This window comes from Pithys albifrons, chromosome 21 (genome assembly GCF_047495875.1).
Source record: "Pithys albifrons albifrons isolate INPA30051 chromosome 21, PitAlb_v1, whole genome shotgun sequence".
In the NCBI taxonomy this organism is placed as follows: Eukaryota; Metazoa; Chordata; class Aves; order Passeriformes; family Thamnophilidae; genus Pithys; species Pithys albifrons.
This window is the reverse complement of record NC_092478.1, coordinates 5227669-5248166: the sequence shown is the minus strand read 5'-3', so window position 1 is coordinate 5248166 and position 20498 is coordinate 5227669. Positions and strand designations below refer to the sequence as shown.

Below are 20498 nucleotides of genomic sequence, written 5' to 3'. Positions count from 1 at the left end.
AGTTACTGCAAAGTGGTGGGGAACCAAACGAATAGATTATGCCTTGTACTGCCCAGATGTGCTGACAGCCTTTCCAACAGTGGCCCTTCCTCATCTCTTCCATGCCAGCTACTGGGAGTCAACAGATGTTGTGGCCTTCATTCTGAGACAGGTCACCAATCTTTTTATTTTCTATTTTTTCTTAAGTTTTATAGAAAATTTTGATTGCATTTTCCAAGGGTCAGTCTTTTAAGCTTTAGTTCAGTTGAATGGCTAACTGTGCAAGTTTCTTGGTGAAGTGTGTGTTGTTTAGGTTGTAAGAATGTGTAGTTTGTATGACATAATAGGGTTCTGCACGTTCACAAGTTGGACTTCAGTGATCCTTGTGGGTCCCTTCCAGCTCAGGATATTCTGTGATTGTCTGATTGTCTTTGGATGTTACTCCCCACAAGCCAAACCCTGAGCCTATCACCTACTGCAGTGGTAATACCCAAAAGGTGGTAAGAACTATTCTGTCTGAGTAGATGTCTAGAAGATCAATGCAGTCAGGAGTCTCAGCTCTGCCACATAAAGGACATCACAAAATGCTTGTGCTCTTCAGCTGCTTTAGTGACTTTGCAGTCCATAAGCAGACAATGTGACTCACTTGATACCCATCTAATGTTTTCACCATTTTCTCTGTAGAAGTGTGCATGCTGTTGTGAATGAAAAAGCTGTTCAATAAATATTTGAGATTAAGTGTTGGCCAACAGAGTGAAGGCAGTTTATTTGTACAATTAGTGGGAACATATGGCCTGTACCTCTCTCTACTTCTATTCTGCTTTTTGCTCTGCAGTGTCATTCAACTGTAGCAGCAGAATCATTTTCTCTTTCTTTGCCAAGTACCAGTACCACACACTATTTATTAAAATATTAATATGATTTCAGGTGATGAGGTATGAAAATGTAAATTTCAAGGAAAATGACAACCTGGATCCAGAAACACTCAGTCCATCTAATCCACGAGAGAAATGGCTACGCAAAAGGACACATGTCAAACTGAGAGTAAGTTTAAATCTGAGTATATCTGGCAGCTATGGAACATGTGTTTGGCAAAAAATTAAATGGAGTTTAATTATATGAGTTTATATAACTGAATATTACTGAAGTGTAATAAGCTCTTAACTTAATCCAGAGGCAAGCAAATGGATGGTTAGGGAATAGGAACAGTTTTTTCTTGGTTTATCACTACAGGTTGGGAGAAAGAATATTTCTTGCTTTAAATAAAAGATGGACCTTAAGTTTCTGTTATGCAGAGAGGTTTCTTTTATGCTAGACAAATCCCTACATCAAGCAAAAGTATTTCCTCCATTTTTCAGATGCTAATTGGGTTAGAAATTCAATTAAAATGTGTGTGTCCTGCACATAAGGATGTGAATCTATGGCACCACTTGAAATGAAAGATAGTTGGCATTCCCTTAAATGTTCTCTCCTATTTTGTTGTCTTGAGCACTCTCACTAGAAAGTCTGTTCAGGAACCCACCATCAGTGGAGATCAGACTCCAGCTGAAATGAGAACACAGTTCTGCTCTGTGCTCCCAGGTCAGGGATGTACCTCAGACAGTGTCCAGGACTGTGTCATAACAGAGACAGAAACCTCAACACCAAAGCAAACCCTACACTTCCCACCTTCTGCTCTTCTTTCAGAATGTGACTGCAAATCACCGAGCCAATGATGTCATTGCAGCAGAAGATGGTCCTCAGGTTCTAGTTGGGCGCTTTATGTACGGACCTTTGGACATGGTGGCTTTAACAGGTGAAAAGGTGAAGTCCAACTAATCAATTCTTTTTGCTATAAACAGTTAATTGAATGTAGCACACATACAGTATCAGAGAAAGCTTTACAGTGAGGGGAAATAGGACAGTAACCTCCACTACTTCAGCAAAAATGTGCTCTAAGTAGGCGTTCCTGATGGCTGATCTTTTCCTCAGCTCTCACCTGGTGCTGACTGTCTCCTTTGGTTAGTGGTGAGTGTGCTGTGCAGTGATTTCTGAACCTGCCATCCAGCTGTACCACCTACTGGAGACAATTAACCCTCTGAGCAAGGAGGAAAAAGAATTTTATAGCAGTTGACAAACCACTTAAAGAAAATTGTGTATCATTCTATCCAGGTAAAACAACTAGATAAAGGACCAGGCATTCTGGAGGCTGCGTGGCTGCAGTTTCTCTTATACATGAGCAAGTAAAGGATTAGTTTAGAAATTAGAAGTAATGTGACAGAGTTGGAACTGTCATTCCTAAAGCTGCCTGCAGAAGCCAGGCTTACAGCTAATAAACCCAAGCATCAGGTGCACACATTGGTTTGTATTCACTGAGGTTGTAAGATGTTCTGTGCAAATTCAGAGGCAATGCTGCTGAGCTTGGGGCAAAACTGAAGCGTGGAGGCTTCACTTGGCCTGTTTCGGGTCCAGCAAAGTATTTAATACCCTTTATGTTAATGTTGATGAACTCTTTCAGTTGAAGAAAATCATATTGATGAAATGCTTTGATAATTTGAAGTGTTGTGGTTTTGCATTTGTAGGCAAGGTATGATTTGAGAAAGATTCCATCTTGCTAATAACGAGATGAAATTTTTGATTTTGTAGACTTCATATGGGAAAATATAATACATTCATGCAAGCTGAGATTATTTTCTTCCTAGTTTTATGTTTCTGCCAAGTTTCTGAGCTCTGTACCTGTGTTTGGTAAGCTGAATGCTTTAAATTATGAAGGCAATTAACCCTTGTGTTGTGTGTTAGGAAGCATTTGCTAAGTGAGAGGACTGTGAAGTTTTTCCTGAGTTTTGAAATTTCTCCAAACTTCCTTATAAGATTTGAGTATCAGCCAAGGTTGGAGATGCTAATGTGACCCTAGGCTTGACAGGCCCTGTAAAATAGGAGTGTTTTGCTGACAGTCCCACTAGATCACTGTTTGTGTTGGTTTTGCAGGTGGATATCTTCATAATGACTGAGCCATCTTCGGGTAGGTGGGTGTACTTTGACACAGAGATATCCAACAGCAGTGGCCGGATATCCTACAACATACCTGAGCAGAAGAGACTGAGAGTTGGTGTGTATCCCATCAAAATGGTGGTCAGGTAATAGCTCCAAGCTGGAACTAAAGTTGTGATCAGGAAGGAACTTAAAACCTGAGTAAAAACTTCTTTTAAATCCCTGCTTTGGAGATTTCAGGGGTGAATTTAGCTGAAACAGAACGTGTTGTTACCCACCAAAGTCCAAAGTCAGTTTGTGCAAACTTATGTAGTGCTGATAGGGGAGGAGAAAATGTTTTACCTCAGTGTAATAGCAAAGACAATCAATTCAAGAGAAGAGAGTTACAGAAACACAAATTAAGTTGTATTCAGAAGTGAAGCTTTAGACTGCAGGAGTAAGTTTCAAAAAGGAACAGAAGAAATAGTCCTGGTTTTGCTCATTAAGCCATCAGCACATATTGTAAGAATCTTCATCACCAGACATAAATTTCTAGATCATACAATAATAATATTTCTAAAGAAAAGAAAGTGTGGTCTTCAGATTACCTTTGGTAGGGAACAAGGCGGTGGGATGGGAAGAGTTTTGGATTGTCTTATGATTTATGAGTTTTTTGACATCCAGACTTCTTGGGGAAAATACCTCATAAGGAAAAGATTGCATTTCATGTGCCTTCCCATGGGAAGAGCCATCTATGACTGCACTGTCTTGGGGTGGGTCTTTTTTCTAAACTTTTCTGGACTGGCATTCCCATGGTAGTTTGCAGTGACAGAGGGATGACTATTGCTTGTATTACCAACTGTAATTGAGTACTTCAGGCTGGTTTGGGTTTTTTTCCCTAATTCATTTAGTTATTTGTACACATGTGATTTCTTTCTGAAGATTAGCTTCCAAATTTTTCTTTGGAAAGCTGTTTTCTGGAAGTGTAAGTTTTAATTGCCCCATATAACACTGCAGTCAAAAGCCCTATTTGACAGCGATTTTTAAAGCTGTAGGTCCAGACAGATCTAATTTCAAGTATTAACTAGAACTTGCAGAAAATACATTCTGACATTTTGCTCTTTAACTGATTGCTTTGACTCTCCAGAGGGGACCAAAGCAGTGCTGCAAGTTACCTGACTGTGCTTCCCAAAGGAATGGAATGTGTTGTGTTCAGCATTGATGGTTCATTCGCAGCAAGTGTTTCAATCATGGGAAGTGACCCCAAAGTCCGAGCAGGGGCTGTTGATGTTGTCAGGTAAGTGAGGTTTGAACTCTAAATTTCTGGCTTTCTGCTTGTTCACAGGAGGAAGGAAAAGGGGTATTTTACTAAATAGCAATTCTCTAAGGGCCAAGATTCTTTGCAGATACATTTCTGTATTTGCTTGGACAGCAGGTCTGCCTGATTTTCAGAGGAATCCTAGAAGGCTATGGATTACTTTGAAATTTGTAGTTTAAGTTGCCTAAAGTTTAAAAGTTGCTTCTTGGGAATATGGCCTTAAAGTGTGTCCAGTGAATTAATAATGATTCCATTAGTATTTTGTGTTTCATTAACTTCAAATAAGGACATATTTGTACTTCAGAAATATCAGGTGCCACAAATGCAGAATGTTTTTAGAGGCAAAATTTAAAAGACCTTTCAATCCATTCTTGCAAGCCTGTTAATGTCACACTGGTTGAGGAAATGGAGTTCTCATTTTGGAACCTGCATGGGAATGCAGGGATGTGAGTTTTCAAGGGTTTCCTTACAGCTGAAATGGCAGGAAATACCATTAAAGGTTTCAAAGGTAGCAGGACTTGATGTGTAGCAAGGTCTATTCTAAATACATTTTTAAACAGCTATCATGTTTTAGATAATAATTTGTATAAGAATCTCTCCTGCTCTCCTCTGTCCCCCTCAAGGTGTAGACAGCATTACTTTATTTCTTTGTAGGATTAGAAACTTAGCCAGACATGCTGCACTTTACTTGAAGGGTAACATCAGACTTCTAACTGGGCTGAGAAAAGGTGCTGATCTGACCTGAGTATTGTTTCTCTTTCTGCACCTACATAATTTACCTGCTCTTTCTGACAGGCACTGGCAGGACCTGGGATATCTGATTATCTATATCACTGGCCGTCCAGATATGCAGAAACAGCGTGTGGTTTCATGGTTGTCTCAGCACAACTTCCCACAGGGGATGATCTTCTTCTCAGATGGGCTTGTTCATGACCCACTGCGACAAAAGACCATTTTTCTCCGGAATCTCATGCAAGAGGTACTAGAAACCTATTTATAGCCTTAGAACCTCTTTCCAGTGAATGTCAGTCAGTAAAGTAAGAGATCTCCCTTCTTTCTGAACATAAATCTCACTGGCCACCACAAAGTCTTTTTGCCATTCCTCATTTCTTTTCTCACTTTTTAAAGAGCGAGGAAGGTTGATAAAACATCCAAAGGGACCTCCTATCATGACAAATAAATAAATGAATTGCTTGTTCTTTCCTGTGTGCATAGCTGCAGTTCTTGCTGGCACGCAGGCAGATTGAGCTTTCTGCAGTTTTCAGAATGACATTGTTAACAATGAACTCATGTGATGCTTCATTGCAAATCAAGTGCCAGCCTTGTAGTTGCAGGGTGTTCAAGGGTGTTCACTTTGGAAGTAATGTTTGTTTCAGTGCCACATCAAAATCTGTGCTGCGTACGGTTCCATGAAGGATATTTCTGTGTACAGTGTCTTGGCTCTGTCACCATCCCAGATCTACATAGTTGGACGACCCACAAAGAAATACCAGGCACAGTGTCAAGTAAGTAACTCTTGCTGCTCAGTCAGGAAGTCCAGAATACAGTGACAAGCATGTGAATGCATGTGCAAACACACCCCCCCAGAACAGTGATAGTTTTTCAAAGAAGGGCAGTTTTGGTTACAAGTGAGGCATTTTCTGGCAAGGGGGATGGTAAAGAGAAACAAGTGGTCATAGGTTGTATCTGCAAGTGCATGCATTGCATATTGCTGAATGACAAAATGGAGCAGATCACTGAAAAAAAAAATGAAAGGAGCATTAGTACTCTGTTGGAGTCTAACTGGGATGCCAAAGATCAAAACTTAATTCCTCGTAGAGTTCATAGGTCAAGGCAGCAGTCATTGGTCACTCCCTTTCCTTCCTTCCTTTTTCAGTTCCTCAGTGAAGGTTACGCAGCCCACTTGGCCTCACTGGAGTTCAGTCTCCATTCACGACCCAAAAAGAACAACTCTCGGATGATCTTGAGAAAAGGCAGCTTTGGCCTCCACTCCCAACCCGAGTTTCTGCGCAAGAGGAACCACCTGCGCAGGACGATGTCTGTGCAGCAGCCTGACCCCCCCTCGCTGAACCCCAAGCCAGAGCGCGCCCAGAGCCAGCCTGAATCAGACAAAGATCACGACAGGCACTTGCCCTCCATTGCTTGGGTTCGAGGTGGAGTTCACAAGTTTGAATCTGTTCCCTAGGAAGTTTGGGAATGTAGATCTTGGGTGCACCCCATTAAACTTGTAGGAATGCCTCAAAGGTAATATTTAGGCAGCTCCAAACTAAGAGATGTAGACGGGAACCTGTACCTTGGAGTCTTCCCTGTTCTGAAATCTGCCTTCTTACACCAAGTGGGGAACTTGCAGTTTGTTCCTCTTGTCATGTTTATTGGGAGATTTTAAAACAATCTAAAACTACTGCAAGTGGTTACAACATCAAAGCAACAGGAAATATCTTTACAACAGATATAATATGTGCAATAAGAGAAAAAGCTAAAGCAGGCTGATTTTACTCAGAAGGGTTGTGGTATCAGCTAATTAGCTGCACCCAAACTAGTATAAATGGTAGGTCCCAAAGGTTGCAGAGAAAGTTTGCACTTTAAATAGTTGTGTCTGTTTCATGTCACTTTTGGATAAAGTGACACACTTGCAAGGGAAGCGGAGATGGGAACTACAATAACAGGTGGTCAGAATTTGTATAACAAGATGCTTTTTGGGTGCTTTAAGCCCAAGATTTCCTTTCAGCTTGCAGTGTTGGTCAGCAGACCCCAACATGGGCACTCATGTTTGTGTGAGGTGCTGGATAAATAAATGAGACCTTCACTTATGAACCAAATTATAAAAACTTCACGTTAAAAATAAATGTGTCTGCCACAGTTCGAAGCAGTTGGTGTTGCTGTAAACAAAGTAAAGTGCAACTGTGCAAAGATCACATTGTTTTGTGGAATGTGGTGAGTGTGCAAAAATGTGTGGACTACTCGAGGAAAGAGATGGCTCTGACCATCTCAGTCCAAGAGTCAGATCTTGAGAGGGGTAAGCTAAAGAGACCTCGTGTACTACGGGATGTGCAAACTTCAGAGCAATCACTTATTTCATTATTCTAACTAGAGTCTTTACACTGGAGAAGAAAAAATAATGAGACAAAATGTTTACCTTCTCATGCTTTACAGCAACTGCTGTGTTAAGACAATCTGTAGCATTCAGAACTACAGCATTTGAGCTTCACAGAATGGACATGTCAAATTACAGGTGCCAAATAGACGTTTTTCTACTGATTTAAATTTCTCTCTGATCTCCCAATGGACTTGCTAGAAGTAAAATGTGTGACTTTTTCCCTAAGTAGTAGTATTTCTGAAGTGTTGTAGTTAGTTTAACATAGTAGCAGTTTGCAGATTCTTTATGGAGATACTTCCACTGAGAGAAATTCATCAAGACAACTTTCATGACTTGAACTGATGCATGTTTTAAAACCTGCAAAGAAGTTACAAGTGCACATAGAAAAACCTTTTTCTAAAAGGTAAAACCAGACTATTGGCACTGAGAAAGCTTGAAGTCAATTGGACATTTCTTTTTCAGGTTTGTTTGTGTTTTTAATTTCAGGGAATTGGGGTGGAGAGGGTGTTGTGCCTCCCCACCCCCCTTTCAGGTTTTGGTAGACCAGAAACAGTCTCTCAACAAGTTGGTTAATGATTTTGATAGCTGACAGTTAAACAAGAAATGCAATGGAAAACTGTTAAGACACTGAAGAAGTAAACCTAAGTCTATACTCCCTGTTAACCCTAAAGCTTCAGTGTGCTTTTGGAAGGGCATAGGAATTCAGCTTTTGCCTTAAAAGGCAGCAAAATCGCTTATAAATGGAGACCTTTGATTTATATTATATTTTCAGACATTACCTGGCATGATTGTCAGTTACCTATTTCAAACTTCCTGAAATATCTCTGGCACATCAGTGATTTTTTGTGTCCTTTAAGGGAATGCATTGTAAAGATTTAGGAAAGATCTAAAAAGTTTGGTAGCTCACACTTACTGGGAGCAGGTGAATGGATTACCAGAGGCTGGGTTTTCATGCTGTTACCAAGTCAGGCAGCTACAAAAGCTAAAGGAAAGATAATTTGCAAATTAAGCTGAAAGCAGTCTTCAGGTTTACAAATGCTTTATGAGTAGTATCACAGTTCTTTAACCCACAAAACTGGAGGAATTATTCTGTGCTCTGTCTTGGCCCACTGCACGTGTTAATCCTAATGACAGAGTCCATTTCTTCTCATGTTCTCTGCATGAGGAGGAGGTTGCACAGGTGCACCAGATCCATCTCCCCCAGTGAGTTCACTGTTACCAGCCTCCTGCTTCTTACTTTTAAATAGGCATGGGAATACAAGGCTTGTAAGTGAGGAACTCACCAGGCAAAGTTTTAAGTTTGCTGACCTAAAAGCAGCACTGACTGATCACAAAGTTCTTTTTAAGCACTGAGTGTTGTGTAGCAAGTCTGACAGTAATCACTGTTCCTGCTGCAAAGTTCAAAGCTACTGTTGCTTTAGCCATCTACCTCTATCATCCAAGAGACTCCAAAATCCATTTCTTGTTTTAAGTTGTTGTAGTAGAAAGGTCGATTTCCTTTCAAAAGAGGGATCTGTGTGTAATTCTGTGACTGTGTTGAGGGAAATAGTGTCTGAGAAATCTCCTAGGTTATAAAGGGCTGTATTGTACTCTTGAAGACATAATGTCATTTTGCAGAGCACCTTGTCATGAAAACATCTGATTTTGTGTATTTCTGTTAATGGCTGGGTCACCTTGTCACCTTTACAGTAGTCACTGTGCTGGCTTCCCTCAAGACTATTACGAGCTAATAGCAGTAAAACAAAGACTTGCGTGTGCACGTGATGTAGAGTGGTAACAATGTCAAAGTTTCTACACGTGGTATTGAAATCAAGGTGAAAATATTTTCCCTAACTTTTGTTTCCATACAATATATCAGAACTTAAGCTGCATTTGCATAATTCAGCACTGCTTATTGCTCATTGATAGAATGGTTTCTCTGCTGATCACACACTCCAGCTGAGCACATTGGCCAAACAGTGATACAGGCATTAGTTTGGAGGTTAAGGCTTCCTGCTAATTAGGAACTGATCTTCTGAAACATCAAATGCCAGATAATTGGTTTTGATGGCACAAGGCACTTGCCACTAAAATGGTAAAACAGCTTCTCTTGGCACTGAGAGCATGAACAAGATGTGTGATTTCAGACATCTCACAACCAGGCTGGCAGTTCAGCAGATATTCTGTGGCAATAGCTGGAGACTTCATGTATGTCAAACAACTAGTTTTCCATGGTTTTTTTTTCTTCCCAGGTAAGCTTGGAGCAGTCACTTGGGTTTGCTTAATGAATCACTAGTTTCATAGCATAATTTTTCTGTTTTCCCTTAAAACATTTTTTATGGTCAGAATTTGTAGCACCCTTTGTCCACATGAAACTGCATGCATTCAGCATGGGCATTCAGCTTGCAGTTGGGTTTGTTTTACTTGTGTTTTCATGGGAGATCAGTCCTTCTAAACAGGCTGTTTGCTGAGGATAAGTTTGAGCCTACAGCCTTCCTGTTCTCTGATTGCACGTCCTCATTGCTTCAGTCTGTGTGTATTCAGCACTTAAACTGTATGGGCGATGGAAGTGTTAAAGCAGACACAGAAGGGGAAGGGACAGAGACTAAGGTGGGTGCCCACAGAACACACAAGACTCATCAGTTGTTTCAGCACCTTTAGTGCCTCCAGTCTGATACAGAAAAGCACATTCTTTTAACCTGCTGAATGGAGGAAGCATAAATGAAGTTGTACAATACAAAACTGTTAGTCCAGCGGGTGCTAAGGCTGCAGTACAAGTCAGAGCAGAGGAAGCCTCCGTTGGAAGCATTTACTTCTTGTCTTGTTGATATGGATCCATTTTAAATTACTGTAAAAAATGGCTGTGATTAATAGCAGTGGTAGAGTTATCTGAGATATTGTGAAAACACACCTTCACAACTGTGGTGTTTTGGTTTTGTCTGTGTGTATGTGTGTGTAGCTACTGAAAGATACTTAAGTTTTGGTTCTGCTGTCACAGCAAATTTGTAACCAATATACTTAAAAAAAACACAAAAACACACCAACAATGGCTCTTTATTCAATTTTGTTGTCTAGTTAGGTAAGTTTGGAAAAAGATATCACTGTATAGAGTGCAGACTATTGCACAGACCCACATGAATAGTGATGTTGGTCCAAATCTGCTTATTTTGAGTAACTTTTTTGTTTGTTTGGATACATTAGTGCTCTTGGAATAGACTCTTGCTTGATCAAAGTATTCCTGTTTAGTTTTGTGGCATGGTTTATATCTATTCAGCATAAAATTTTGTTAGGTGTAAAAATGACACAGTATTGATAACTCTTGTTCACTGGGGTTCATGAGAGCTGTCATTTTGATTTGTTTACATTAAACTAGTCTTAATTTTTAGATTACTTCACCTGTTCCTCTAATACTGAGGGAAGTCACTTCTAAGCAGCTAAAACTTTCACTGGTTATGCAGAAGTAGAACTATCAGTTAACTAAAGAAAAAAAGATTATACCCCTTACTCTACACAGAACACTGACACTTTATCCAGAAGGCCCCAATTCTGCAAAATAGCCTTTGACTGGCATTATTAGTTGTCCTGTTTATACATTGCAGTCTTTCTTTATCCAGGATGCTACTATGTGTGTATTTAAGCAAATCCCCCTTACTTAGCTCTATAGGTTCATCATATGTTTCATGGAATAAATTTAGAAAGAGAAAAAAAGAATTTTCCCCTTCTTCCTATATTGTTTTGTTTTAAATTTGTAAAAATTCTGTTTATAATTTTTAATAATGCCCTAAGTATTTTCAGTTTTTACAGTTTTTATGTGCAACATTTGTTACTGAAGAAACAGGATTTCCCCCAAGATTTTTTCCCCCTGTTAACATCTAAGTCACAGAAAGGTGAGTACATCATAGTACTAGATGATTGGAGCATGGGCACTTTTTTGGCTTAATAATAGAGAAAATATTTTGCACCCCAATTTCATAATTTTTCTGATTAGAGGTTGACATGTGGGATGTGAACTTGAGATCTCTGCATTGAATTGTTCATGTCAGGTGTGCAGGGGAGAAAGTGGTACTTTCCATCCTCGTCTGGGGCTGATACAGGATAGGATTCCTGTAAACACAAAACTTTCCAGCCTCTGGCCTCAGCTTCTCTAAGAGCAGTGATTCTCATGGCCCATGTTCCCAGCTTCACCATAAATTGTGGGTTTGTCAAGATAATTAAGACTTCTGTGATGTTTAGTCACTCAAAGGTTCCTACAGATGACCCTAATTTCAGACCCCCTCACAAAAAATGGAATAACACATTTTTCTGGATGAAAAGTTTTATTTTTCTGACATAAGAAATGGCCTGGAGCAGCTGGAATTCTGTGCCATGGACTCTGGAATTGAAGTCAGGTATTGCCAATTCCTCTCATTTAAGTTCAAGCCCAGCTTACAGGGATAGTTACAGTTTACCCTCTACTTGTATTTCTCTCAATAAGCTACCTTTGAAACCAGATCGAATTTGGAAACGAATCTGACAGTTCATTTGAAAGGATGTACAGAACTTAAGAGGGGGAAGAGAGAGGCAGGTTTACTGTGACATGCTGGGAGGGGGTATGCCAGAGATTGCAACACTGAAACATGATTTCCTGATGGCAGGTTTGAAAGGTAAGGTTGTTCCTGGATGACTGACTGGTGTACAGCCCAGAATGGCAGTCCTCTCACAGAACCCCAAGCCTTCTGCATAACTTATTTTTCTATTGGCGGGGGAGAAAAGGGGCAGTCCACTTACAACTGAATTCATACAAGGAAACTTGAAATTGTAGGTGTTCTTTCAGTCTGTAGTTTTATTAAGTGCATACTTTTAAATATTGTTTGTCAGTGAGAAGGTTCTATCTGGTGACAAATGTTTATATTTCTTATGGCTGCCTTGTAAAGATTCAAAAATGTACAATAATTTCTTAATATGAAATAAGGAGTAAGATTTCTACAACTGCTATAGATTTTGATGTGAGCTGGTTTTTAAAATCTTATAACAGATTACTCACTTAAATAAAACCTTCCTTGCCTTTAAGCAAACAGTGTCAAGTGAGTTTTCTTTCCAGTGAATTGGGAAGTATTGGATCATCGTTGTAGGTGTGTGAGTAGCTGGAAGAAACAGTATAAACAGAGACTGTTTGATACATCTGTCTGAAGTAAAACTTAATTGGAGTTTGACTTGTCACAAAACTCCAACCCTTTCCAGAAGTCCCAGAAGGTGGCTCTGTAATGAGTCACCATCGTTGTGAAAGCTTTGGAGTAGTTTCAGGACACACAAAGAATGACTGTGAGATATTGTTCCATGTAGAAAGGTGGTTAAAACCCCCTAAAAGCAGCACACAAAACACACACAAATACTACATCAGGAAATAACAATCTAAAGCTCTCCCCTGGTCTGAAAGGCTGGAAGCTTTCAGGCAGGTAGGAAGGGTTGTAACCATGTTCCCAGGCCTCATTAACTGTTTTATTATTTGGAAACAGTTGAGTTTGACAAGAAAAAAAAGAAACAAGTTTTAAAATTAATACTTACACATAAATCAGGATTGAATACTTGCCATATTTATATCTGATAGCATTAATATTTCAGTAAAACTGGAACTACTGAGTTACATACAAATCTTAAAAATTATCAAGTAGAGCAAAGTTTTCCAAATCAATCTTTTGCTTGAACATTCATCTGAGAGTCAATGTAATTGGAGAAACCTGCACAAAGCTGCTACCACAGAAAACAGCCCTTTGAGAAATCTTTGCTTTAGTTTGAAAGAGTAAATGTTGTTACACTGACCAACCAAAAAACACTTGTCAAATGAATGTTACTTTTTTTTAATAAGCAAAATACAGGTATCAAATGCTAAGTCTACATCAAATAAAATACCTGCACTGTGATATTAGCTAATTGAAGTAGTTATAAGAGGTTACATTAATTGTAGTAATAATTTCTGTGTATAACTAAAAGACAGATGTAGTACAGAAGCAATGTTTACCTCAACTGCCATGATGCCATTTAAAGCAGCAGTAGGAAATTACAAAGTTGCTCTGATTTGTCTGGAACCAAACTACCTAAGATAGGATTAGTTAGGCTAATCTAATAGCAATCCTTAAGGCCATGAACTAAAGAGTCCTAATGTGGCTCTTCTCTTGTGTGACTCCACAGAAGCCTCCTGCCTTGGAATGGCAGTTGTGGTCAGAACTCAAAGAAGCCACTACTGTTAATAACTTCCAGCTAAACATGATGCTTAACTTTTAGTTTGTTCATATATAAAAAAATGCTAGGTTTTCAAAATAAATGGACCAAACTCTTTTGTATGTAAAGTACTTGTGCTAAAACTCATGGCAATTGGATACCAGTCTAAACACTCCTCTTACCCAGGATTACCCTTCCTAAGTCTCTGTCCCTTGATTTGGCCATTCCTAGTGGTCACTTCAGCATCAGTTTCTAAGTACTTACTGCCTGGTGAAAGCCACATTCAGGGTGGTTCCCTCATCTTAGCAGGAGGCAATACCATGTGGCTGGTACCATTTTAGTTCTCCACTTCCAAAGAGAAAGCAAGGGAAGTCCTGAGCTGCTTTGTCAAGAAAGATTATAAAATGTTAATGGCTTTTTCAGTGTATAGAGTGCACCCTTTCAGGTGCTACACAGACCTCTTATTTATGTATGCTCATAGACTAACAATAGTTCAGCCAGCTCCATCTAGGTACCAAGTGCTTGATGGAGTTTCTTTGCTTGTCTTCTGAGAGCTTGAGAAGGTTTCAGGGACCGATGTGCAGACTGGAAGTTTTGTGCCATTAGATAGTAATAGTTTGCTATTGTTTGTTGCCTGCAGAAGAACAACAAGACTGCCATTAGCAGCATTAAGTCAGTAGGGTTAATCAACTGGTGGTCACACAAATTGCTGGAAAACAGATGGGAGCAAGGAAGAAGTTTGGGACCTGTACACCTTCCACTGTATAACAGGTCTAAAACACTAGCAAGAAGTATTTTTTATATTTGGTGAGCATAAATGGCAGTACACAAATTAAGCACTGCAGTGATTTAAGTAGCAACAGGAACGTTTCTTGTGGTATAATCTAATTAATTAAAATGGAAAACATTAGAAAAATACATGGATCACTGTCATTTGAGATCAAGGTTTGTTTCCTCGGGGAAATGTTGAAAAGGGAGCTCTAACACTAAAACTCATGGTTGGATACCTCCAATACAGTTCATTTCACAGTTGATAGAGTAGGCAACCTACAAACCAACCAGTGACAGAGCACACTGGATGCATCTACACATGCAGGACAACTGGACCGAATGACTTAAGGGCAGCAGCACACAGCACTGTTCCAAGTCAAGCGTTTGTAACTGCTCTCCTATTTTCCTGAAAAGTTACAGAAAGAGTGTCTTACACCTATCTTTGTTGCCAAAATAGGACACGTATTCAGGATGTAACTTTCCCTTTCACAAAAGGAACACTTCCAACATAATGGGTGAAGATACCAATGTCACAATAGAGCTCTCAGTGAAGGTAATAGAGGCATTTACCTGGTAATGGTCCAATGAATTGACACTAAAAGTGCTGTTTAAAAACTTGACAACAAATACTTCCTGTTCCCATCCATTTGGGTACAATTGCTGTGTTTAAAAGTGTCACCAATATACCAGAGCTGTTACTGTGATAGCATGGTCTTAACTGCTATGAAAATGGAAAGGATGAAAAAGAAAGGCTGTAAAATCAGACAGCTCAGGATAATAGTTTGTTCTGTCATGCTTTGTGATCTTCATTAGTAATCAGTGAGAACTCAGCTGGAGTGACAAAAACATTAGTACCAGTAGTTTTCTGGTCTGGGGTGAGAAAAGCTGTTGTTTGCATAGAAGCCCAGCTTAGGGATCATTGTGAACCCAGGAGGATTCAAAATCCAGTTTAGAGGTGAAGCTTTAGAACTGCACAATGATCTGCTGTAGCTGAGACAGCCCCAGTGAACAGGAGGGAAGAACCCTGTGGTTCCACTGCTTTGAAGCATCCTGGGTCAATAAGCTTTTCTCTCCAAGCAGCAGGTTTTCTCCCCACAGATGCATGCAGGTATAGACAGGGTAAGTGAACAGCTACTTTACCTGGTTGCTACTATCTTCAGTTACGAATGAGAGAAACTGTCATATCACTAACAGATGGGAGAATATTAGGAGTGAGATTTAGTGAACTTTCAATGGATATGGTAAAATTAACTTGATACAAGATTTAACCTATACTTTAACTAGACATGGTCCCATTGGTAAAAACTGAATTTTTGGAATTATGTAGGATTTTAAGCCCTAACCAATTTGTAGGTAAAAGTACTCGATGCTAAGCCCTCAAGAGAAATTGAGGTGCTTGACATTTAGTTACTGAATGCTTGACATCAAGTGTTCTAAAAGAAGAGGTTTAGGGAATCATCCCGTAACAAAACCTCTGACCTTTAGTTTTTACTCAATGTCTAATTCAGAATGACATGACTTTCACAAATACAGCAGCCTATCACCTCATGGTGTTTTATAAGAGGCTTCTACATCCAAGTCCCATGGACTGGTTGTTAACATAATGCTACCCAGTAAGAGGATTTTTTTTTAAATAAAAAATGTGCAGACATCAATAACTGTGTCAGTGCACTGGAATTTGCCCACCTCCTTCCCCAGCCTGGATTGGCATCTTTTTTAGACAGAGGCAGGGAGATACTGTTCTCACACCAGGTCAAACATAGACTCTTGCTATGAAAACCCTGATTTCCTCGGCAAGATACCTGAAGACATGGAGAGGATTTGACAAGTTTTCAAAGCTGCAAATCCAACTGCAGATTTAATCTGCCCAGATATGTTGAAGAAAGAAATTATGTACTGCATTACACCTGAGAAAGTTCTACAACGATTACTTATCCTGAGTTACAGGAACCACCTGTCCAAGTAGGAGGTAACCTGAGCCAAAAGCTGAGGGACAGTTAGCAGTATTTACCTCTCCTCTTTCACAATGGCATCATCAAATGCCTGGGAGATACGTTTCAGTTGGCAAATCCCTGAGGAGACCAGTTCCAACTCGTAGTCAAACTCTCTGCAAACAGAATTGTCATTACTAAAACTAAAGATCAAACAGGACAGATGAACTAAGTGACACTGCTCAAGCCTCAATCCCTGCAGTACCACCCTTGTCACTACCTCCAGACTTTACCCAAAGAAGTTTAGGGCTGTGATAATCATGCTCTTACTTCCACTGGCCAACTGCTTCACACCTCCATTCACCCCCCCAGACAGCTATCTTCCAATTCAGGCACAGGATTCAGATTCAAGAGGCTTGGATTCAGCTTCTAGCTTGGACCTTTCTTGTGAGTTTGACCAAAAGAAAAACCTATGCACACATTGCAAAGGATTTCCCTAGCTCACAACCCTTGATCTAATTTGTGTTAAATCTTTGAGGCAGGAATCTCTCTACACTCTATTCAGAGCTCAGTAGAAGCAGAGCTATTCCTGGTATCTTTGCAATACAAGTAACAACTCTGGAAAAGTTAGAACTAAGCAGGGATGAGATGCATAGAGAACATTTTCCTGTACCCAAATAGCACTGGCAAAGAATTCAGGTATGTCTGTGGCATCTTACAGGTACTGGTGCTGAGAAACATGGTGCAAACCTACCCAGTGGGAGAGGGATTTTTAAGAAGTTCCTCTCACAGCACAAAATTATTTTTTTACGTTTCAGCTTTATGCAGTTCTCACTCCCTGTCTATACAGGGACCTGGAACTACCTTCTTAACTATTCAAACAACACACCCCCCTTCAGGGGAATAGGATAGCAAACTTTATACCTTGCCTTTCACCTTACCAGATACTCTAATCCCAGTAATTAAACAAAAAAAAAGAAAAAGGTTGACAAAGAATATGACTTACATCTTTCTGGCAGGAGCAGGTGATGAATAAGGGCTCTTCAGTGCTGCTGCTCTTCTTGATCTCCGGAGAGAGAGGGCATTTTTACCAAGCCAAGATGACAAATCCCTCCATTCTCTATGCCTTGACACCCTTGCTGGCCCAAGCAAGGCCCTTTTGCTGGATACTGGGGTGCTTTTGGAACTGGTTGCTGGGGTAACAGTCTTATAGCAAGGAGTTTGAGGGGTAGTATTTTTTTTCTTGGTTGAACTGGTTGCACAACTTCTGCTGTTGGATTTGGCCGGAAAGGTCCCCATTGAGCGTCCTGGGCTTTGGCAAGACTTCTGTATTTTCTGAAAGAAGCATTAGACACATTAGGCTGAATGAACTCAACCAGCCTAGAGTTTAGGACCAAAAAGACAAGCAACATTTTGAACTGAATTCCTGACTTCCATTCCCACATCAGGTTTTCTCAGCCCTCTGTACCCATTGCATTTGCTTCCTCAAACCTTGGCACTTGTCTAGGACTTCAGAGCAGGTGTTGGAACAGAGCTCCTCCTGTGCTGGAACAGGCCAGGCTCCCTAACATGTCACTCAGGTGTTTAAAAATCTGAGCTCTCCAAGAAAGGGAAATGCAAGCTTGAATCTGCTACCCTGCAGCGTGTTTTGTCAGTCTGAATTTAGATTGACTACAATGAAGAACATGCTAATAAATAGTATGGCAACAGGAGAGTAAGTAAGAAAAAATCCGAAGTGCTACACATTTCTCAGAAACAATTCTTTGCAAGCAATGGCAATCTCTACCCAATTTCCTTTGTGAAGGCTGCTCTGCCATACATGATGAAATACAGTAAAGGAAAAGCATTTATTTCCTAAAATAATAATATTTTCACCTTCCTCCATGTTCTGCCAGAGGTATAATTTGCCTGTCTATACTTTAGAAGAAGATATTATTTTTTAAGTTAATAGCTATGAGACAACCATTAAGGAGTGCAAGTGTGTGGGAATGGACTCTCTGGAATACAGCACTCAGTACAGAGTTCAAAAATCTTAGTACTGAAGTTGAAGCAAAAGCTAAACTCTATCCACCTTCCAGCCCCACTGCAAAAGCAAAGTACCTGGGACACTGTTCCAAAAGCATTTTTTGCTGTTCTCTTAATAGTCTGAAGAGTTTGGCACCTCTGTCTTGCTTCCAGACTTTCCCTAGCTGGAGTTTGATGGCAATTCAGCTCTACCCGCTTTAATGGTACCCGTTTCCTTAGAGACATGCGGATGGTATTGAGAGAACTCAGAGCAGCCCTTCTCTTGAATTTGTCAGGCACAGGGCTCTCATTCTCATCCAAGTCAGACAGGAGTTGGTGTTTCTGCCAGGCCATTGTTGCTTTGACATTTTGGAGCACAGATGCCATCTTGTTCCAGTTCCTCGTCAATCTTATTTCTAAAATAATCAAAATGAGAGCAAGGCTTAGACAAAGTACAAAGCAGTGTAAAATCAGAGAAATGGAAACTGTTATTAAAAATATTTGGTTGCACTTGCCTGAAACAAGAAAACCAGAGCTGGGTAGACTTTTACTATCAATTCTGTAGCATTGATTTCTACAGCTATTTAAGTTTGTGCAAGTCCACAAAGAAGCCTTATACTGCATTTCCACTGCAGGACTCAAGTTTGTCAGGTAGAATGCTCTGTAAATGCAACTGGTTTTGTTTGGGTTTCAGGCTAATATCTGGTATCCCAAATGTTTGCCTTTTTAAATCAAAATAACTTTCCTCTGCCAGACAAGTTGACACAGCTGCTATTGTATCCCAGCTGACTTGCTCACAGAAGGCTCAGTTATGATTGTGGATACATAAGTCCTGAAACAAACAGAATTTTTACTGGCAGAAGACTTCATTGGAAAGGGCTAAAATGCTAGTTATCTATATGACACATGACAATTTAAACATATACACATACATATATATTTTAAATTCTTCATTTTCACTTGCTATTAAGCTAGGATACCACTAGTGCTTTATTTCTAAAAAGCAAGTGAAATGCAGATGTAGTTTAGCAATCTGAATTGAGAGTGAATTAATGTTATCAATACTTCATTGCAGATGCCTCCCTGACATCCGATCCCGTCAGATCTCGGAAGCTCAGCAGAGTCAGCCCCAGATTAGTACTTGGATGGGAGACCTCCTGGGAAATGCCGGGTGCTGTAGGTTCTAGTCCTGAGGACTTCACTGGCACCGTCCGAGCTCGCTCGGCCGTGGCAGATGAACCTCAGGACTGAAACGGTGGGGCCAGTTCTGCGCACGCTGAGCCTCACCTAAAATCCACTGTGCAGGCTGGAAGGGCACCCACGTGGGGACAGCCCTGCCCAAATCTTCGTTCGCGAAGACGAGTCACACACACACTGTTAACAAGCTAGGAGGTCTCTATCATCATTATATCTCCTATATCTAATCTGCCGAGTTATCACCACCTCTCACAAGTGTCCTTATTCTTGCCAAAAAGCAGTAAGGCATATTGAAATCTTGCAATCCTGAAGGTGTTTGGGATATTAACACCTTTTAATTCATTCCTGCACTGTGGCAACCTGGAAAGGCTACTAATCCGGACACCACTAGCTCACACTCGATCCAGGTGCCTCTGCATCACCTGCCAGCTGCTGCTGATTAATTTTATGCCGGCAAACACGACTGAGGCGAAACGCCCCAGAGTTACAGTGATGTGTTACCGGACGGGCGCCGCACAGGGTATGGCAGGGCTGGGCTGATCCCGCGGGCCCGGCGGGCGCACCGGGGCCCGTCCGAGCCGCGCTCGCCGCCGCAGGGACCCGCTCCAGCGGCAGCCGCGGCAGAGCAGCGGCGATAACGGGGCACGGCGGCCCTCACTGTGCGCGCCGGGGGCGGCCGCAACACGGAGCAGACCGGGTGGGGAAACGCGGGTCGCGACGGCAGCTACTCGGGGCTGTACTCACCCGGTGAGTGCAGGGGACCGGGGTCAGACAAGATCAGAACTAGACCGCGATCGGGATCGGGATCAAACCAGATCGGGACTAACGCGCCGTCCACACACAGGAGGTGCCGCCGCCGCGTTTGAACGGCGCCCCGCCCCCTTCGGCCCCTCCGATTGGCTGAGCTGCCGCCGCTGCCGCCTCCCATTGGCTGCGGCCCGCGCCCGCGCAGCGGCCGTTACGGGTCCCGGCGCGCGCACCCGCCGCTGGCGGGACAGGGACAGGGACAGGGACAGGGACAGGGACAGGGAGCCGTGTCCGAACTGCGGGTAATTCATCGTCAGTCCCAGTCTTG

The 20498-nt window shown here is 41.2% G+C and overlaps 2 protein-coding genes across 3 annotated transcripts in view; one reads left to right on the top strand and one right to left on the bottom strand.

Annotated features, from left to right (window-relative positions):
- PITPNM3 (PITPNM family member 3) overlaps positions 1-12370 on the top strand; it is a 56144-nt gene extending 43774 nt beyond the window's left edge. The window contains exons 13-20 of the mRNA XM_071574783.1: positions 3-151; positions 907-1023; positions 1666-1782; positions 2947-3095; positions 4076-4225; positions 5042-5225; positions 5623-5751; positions 6123-12370. Coding sequence (XP_071430884.1) covers positions 3-151; positions 907-1023; positions 1666-1782; positions 2947-3095; positions 4076-4225; positions 5042-5225; positions 5623-5751; positions 6123-6431 — 1304 coding nt within the window. The 3' untranslated portion in view covers positions 6432-12370. The remainder of the gene's footprint in view (positions 1-2; positions 152-906; positions 1024-1665; positions 1783-2946; positions 3096-4075; positions 4226-5041; positions 5226-5622; positions 5752-6122) is intronic.
- Positions 11635-20264, bottom strand: PIMREG (PICALM interacting mitotic regulator). Of its 2 annotated transcripts, XM_071574784.1 has the most exons (6): positions 20168-20250; positions 18323-18642; positions 17229-17557; positions 16303-16398; positions 15432-15478; positions 14074-14154 (listed from the first exon to the last, which is right to left on the bottom strand). In XM_071574784.1, exons 2-5 carry the CDS (start codon positions 18611-18613, stop codon positions 15448-15450), a joined length of 747 nt encoding a protein of 248 aa, XP_071430885.1. In that variant the 5' UTR covers positions 18614-18642; positions 20168-20250; the 3' UTR covers positions 14074-14154; positions 15432-15447. The 2 variants fall into 2 exon arrangements, with proteins under 2 accessions (XP_071430886.1, XP_071430885.1); XM_071574785.1 differs by lacking the exon at positions 15432-15478 and having other exon boundaries at positions 11635-14154; positions 20168-20264.
- Between the last annotated feature and the right edge of the window lie 234 nt (positions 20265-20498).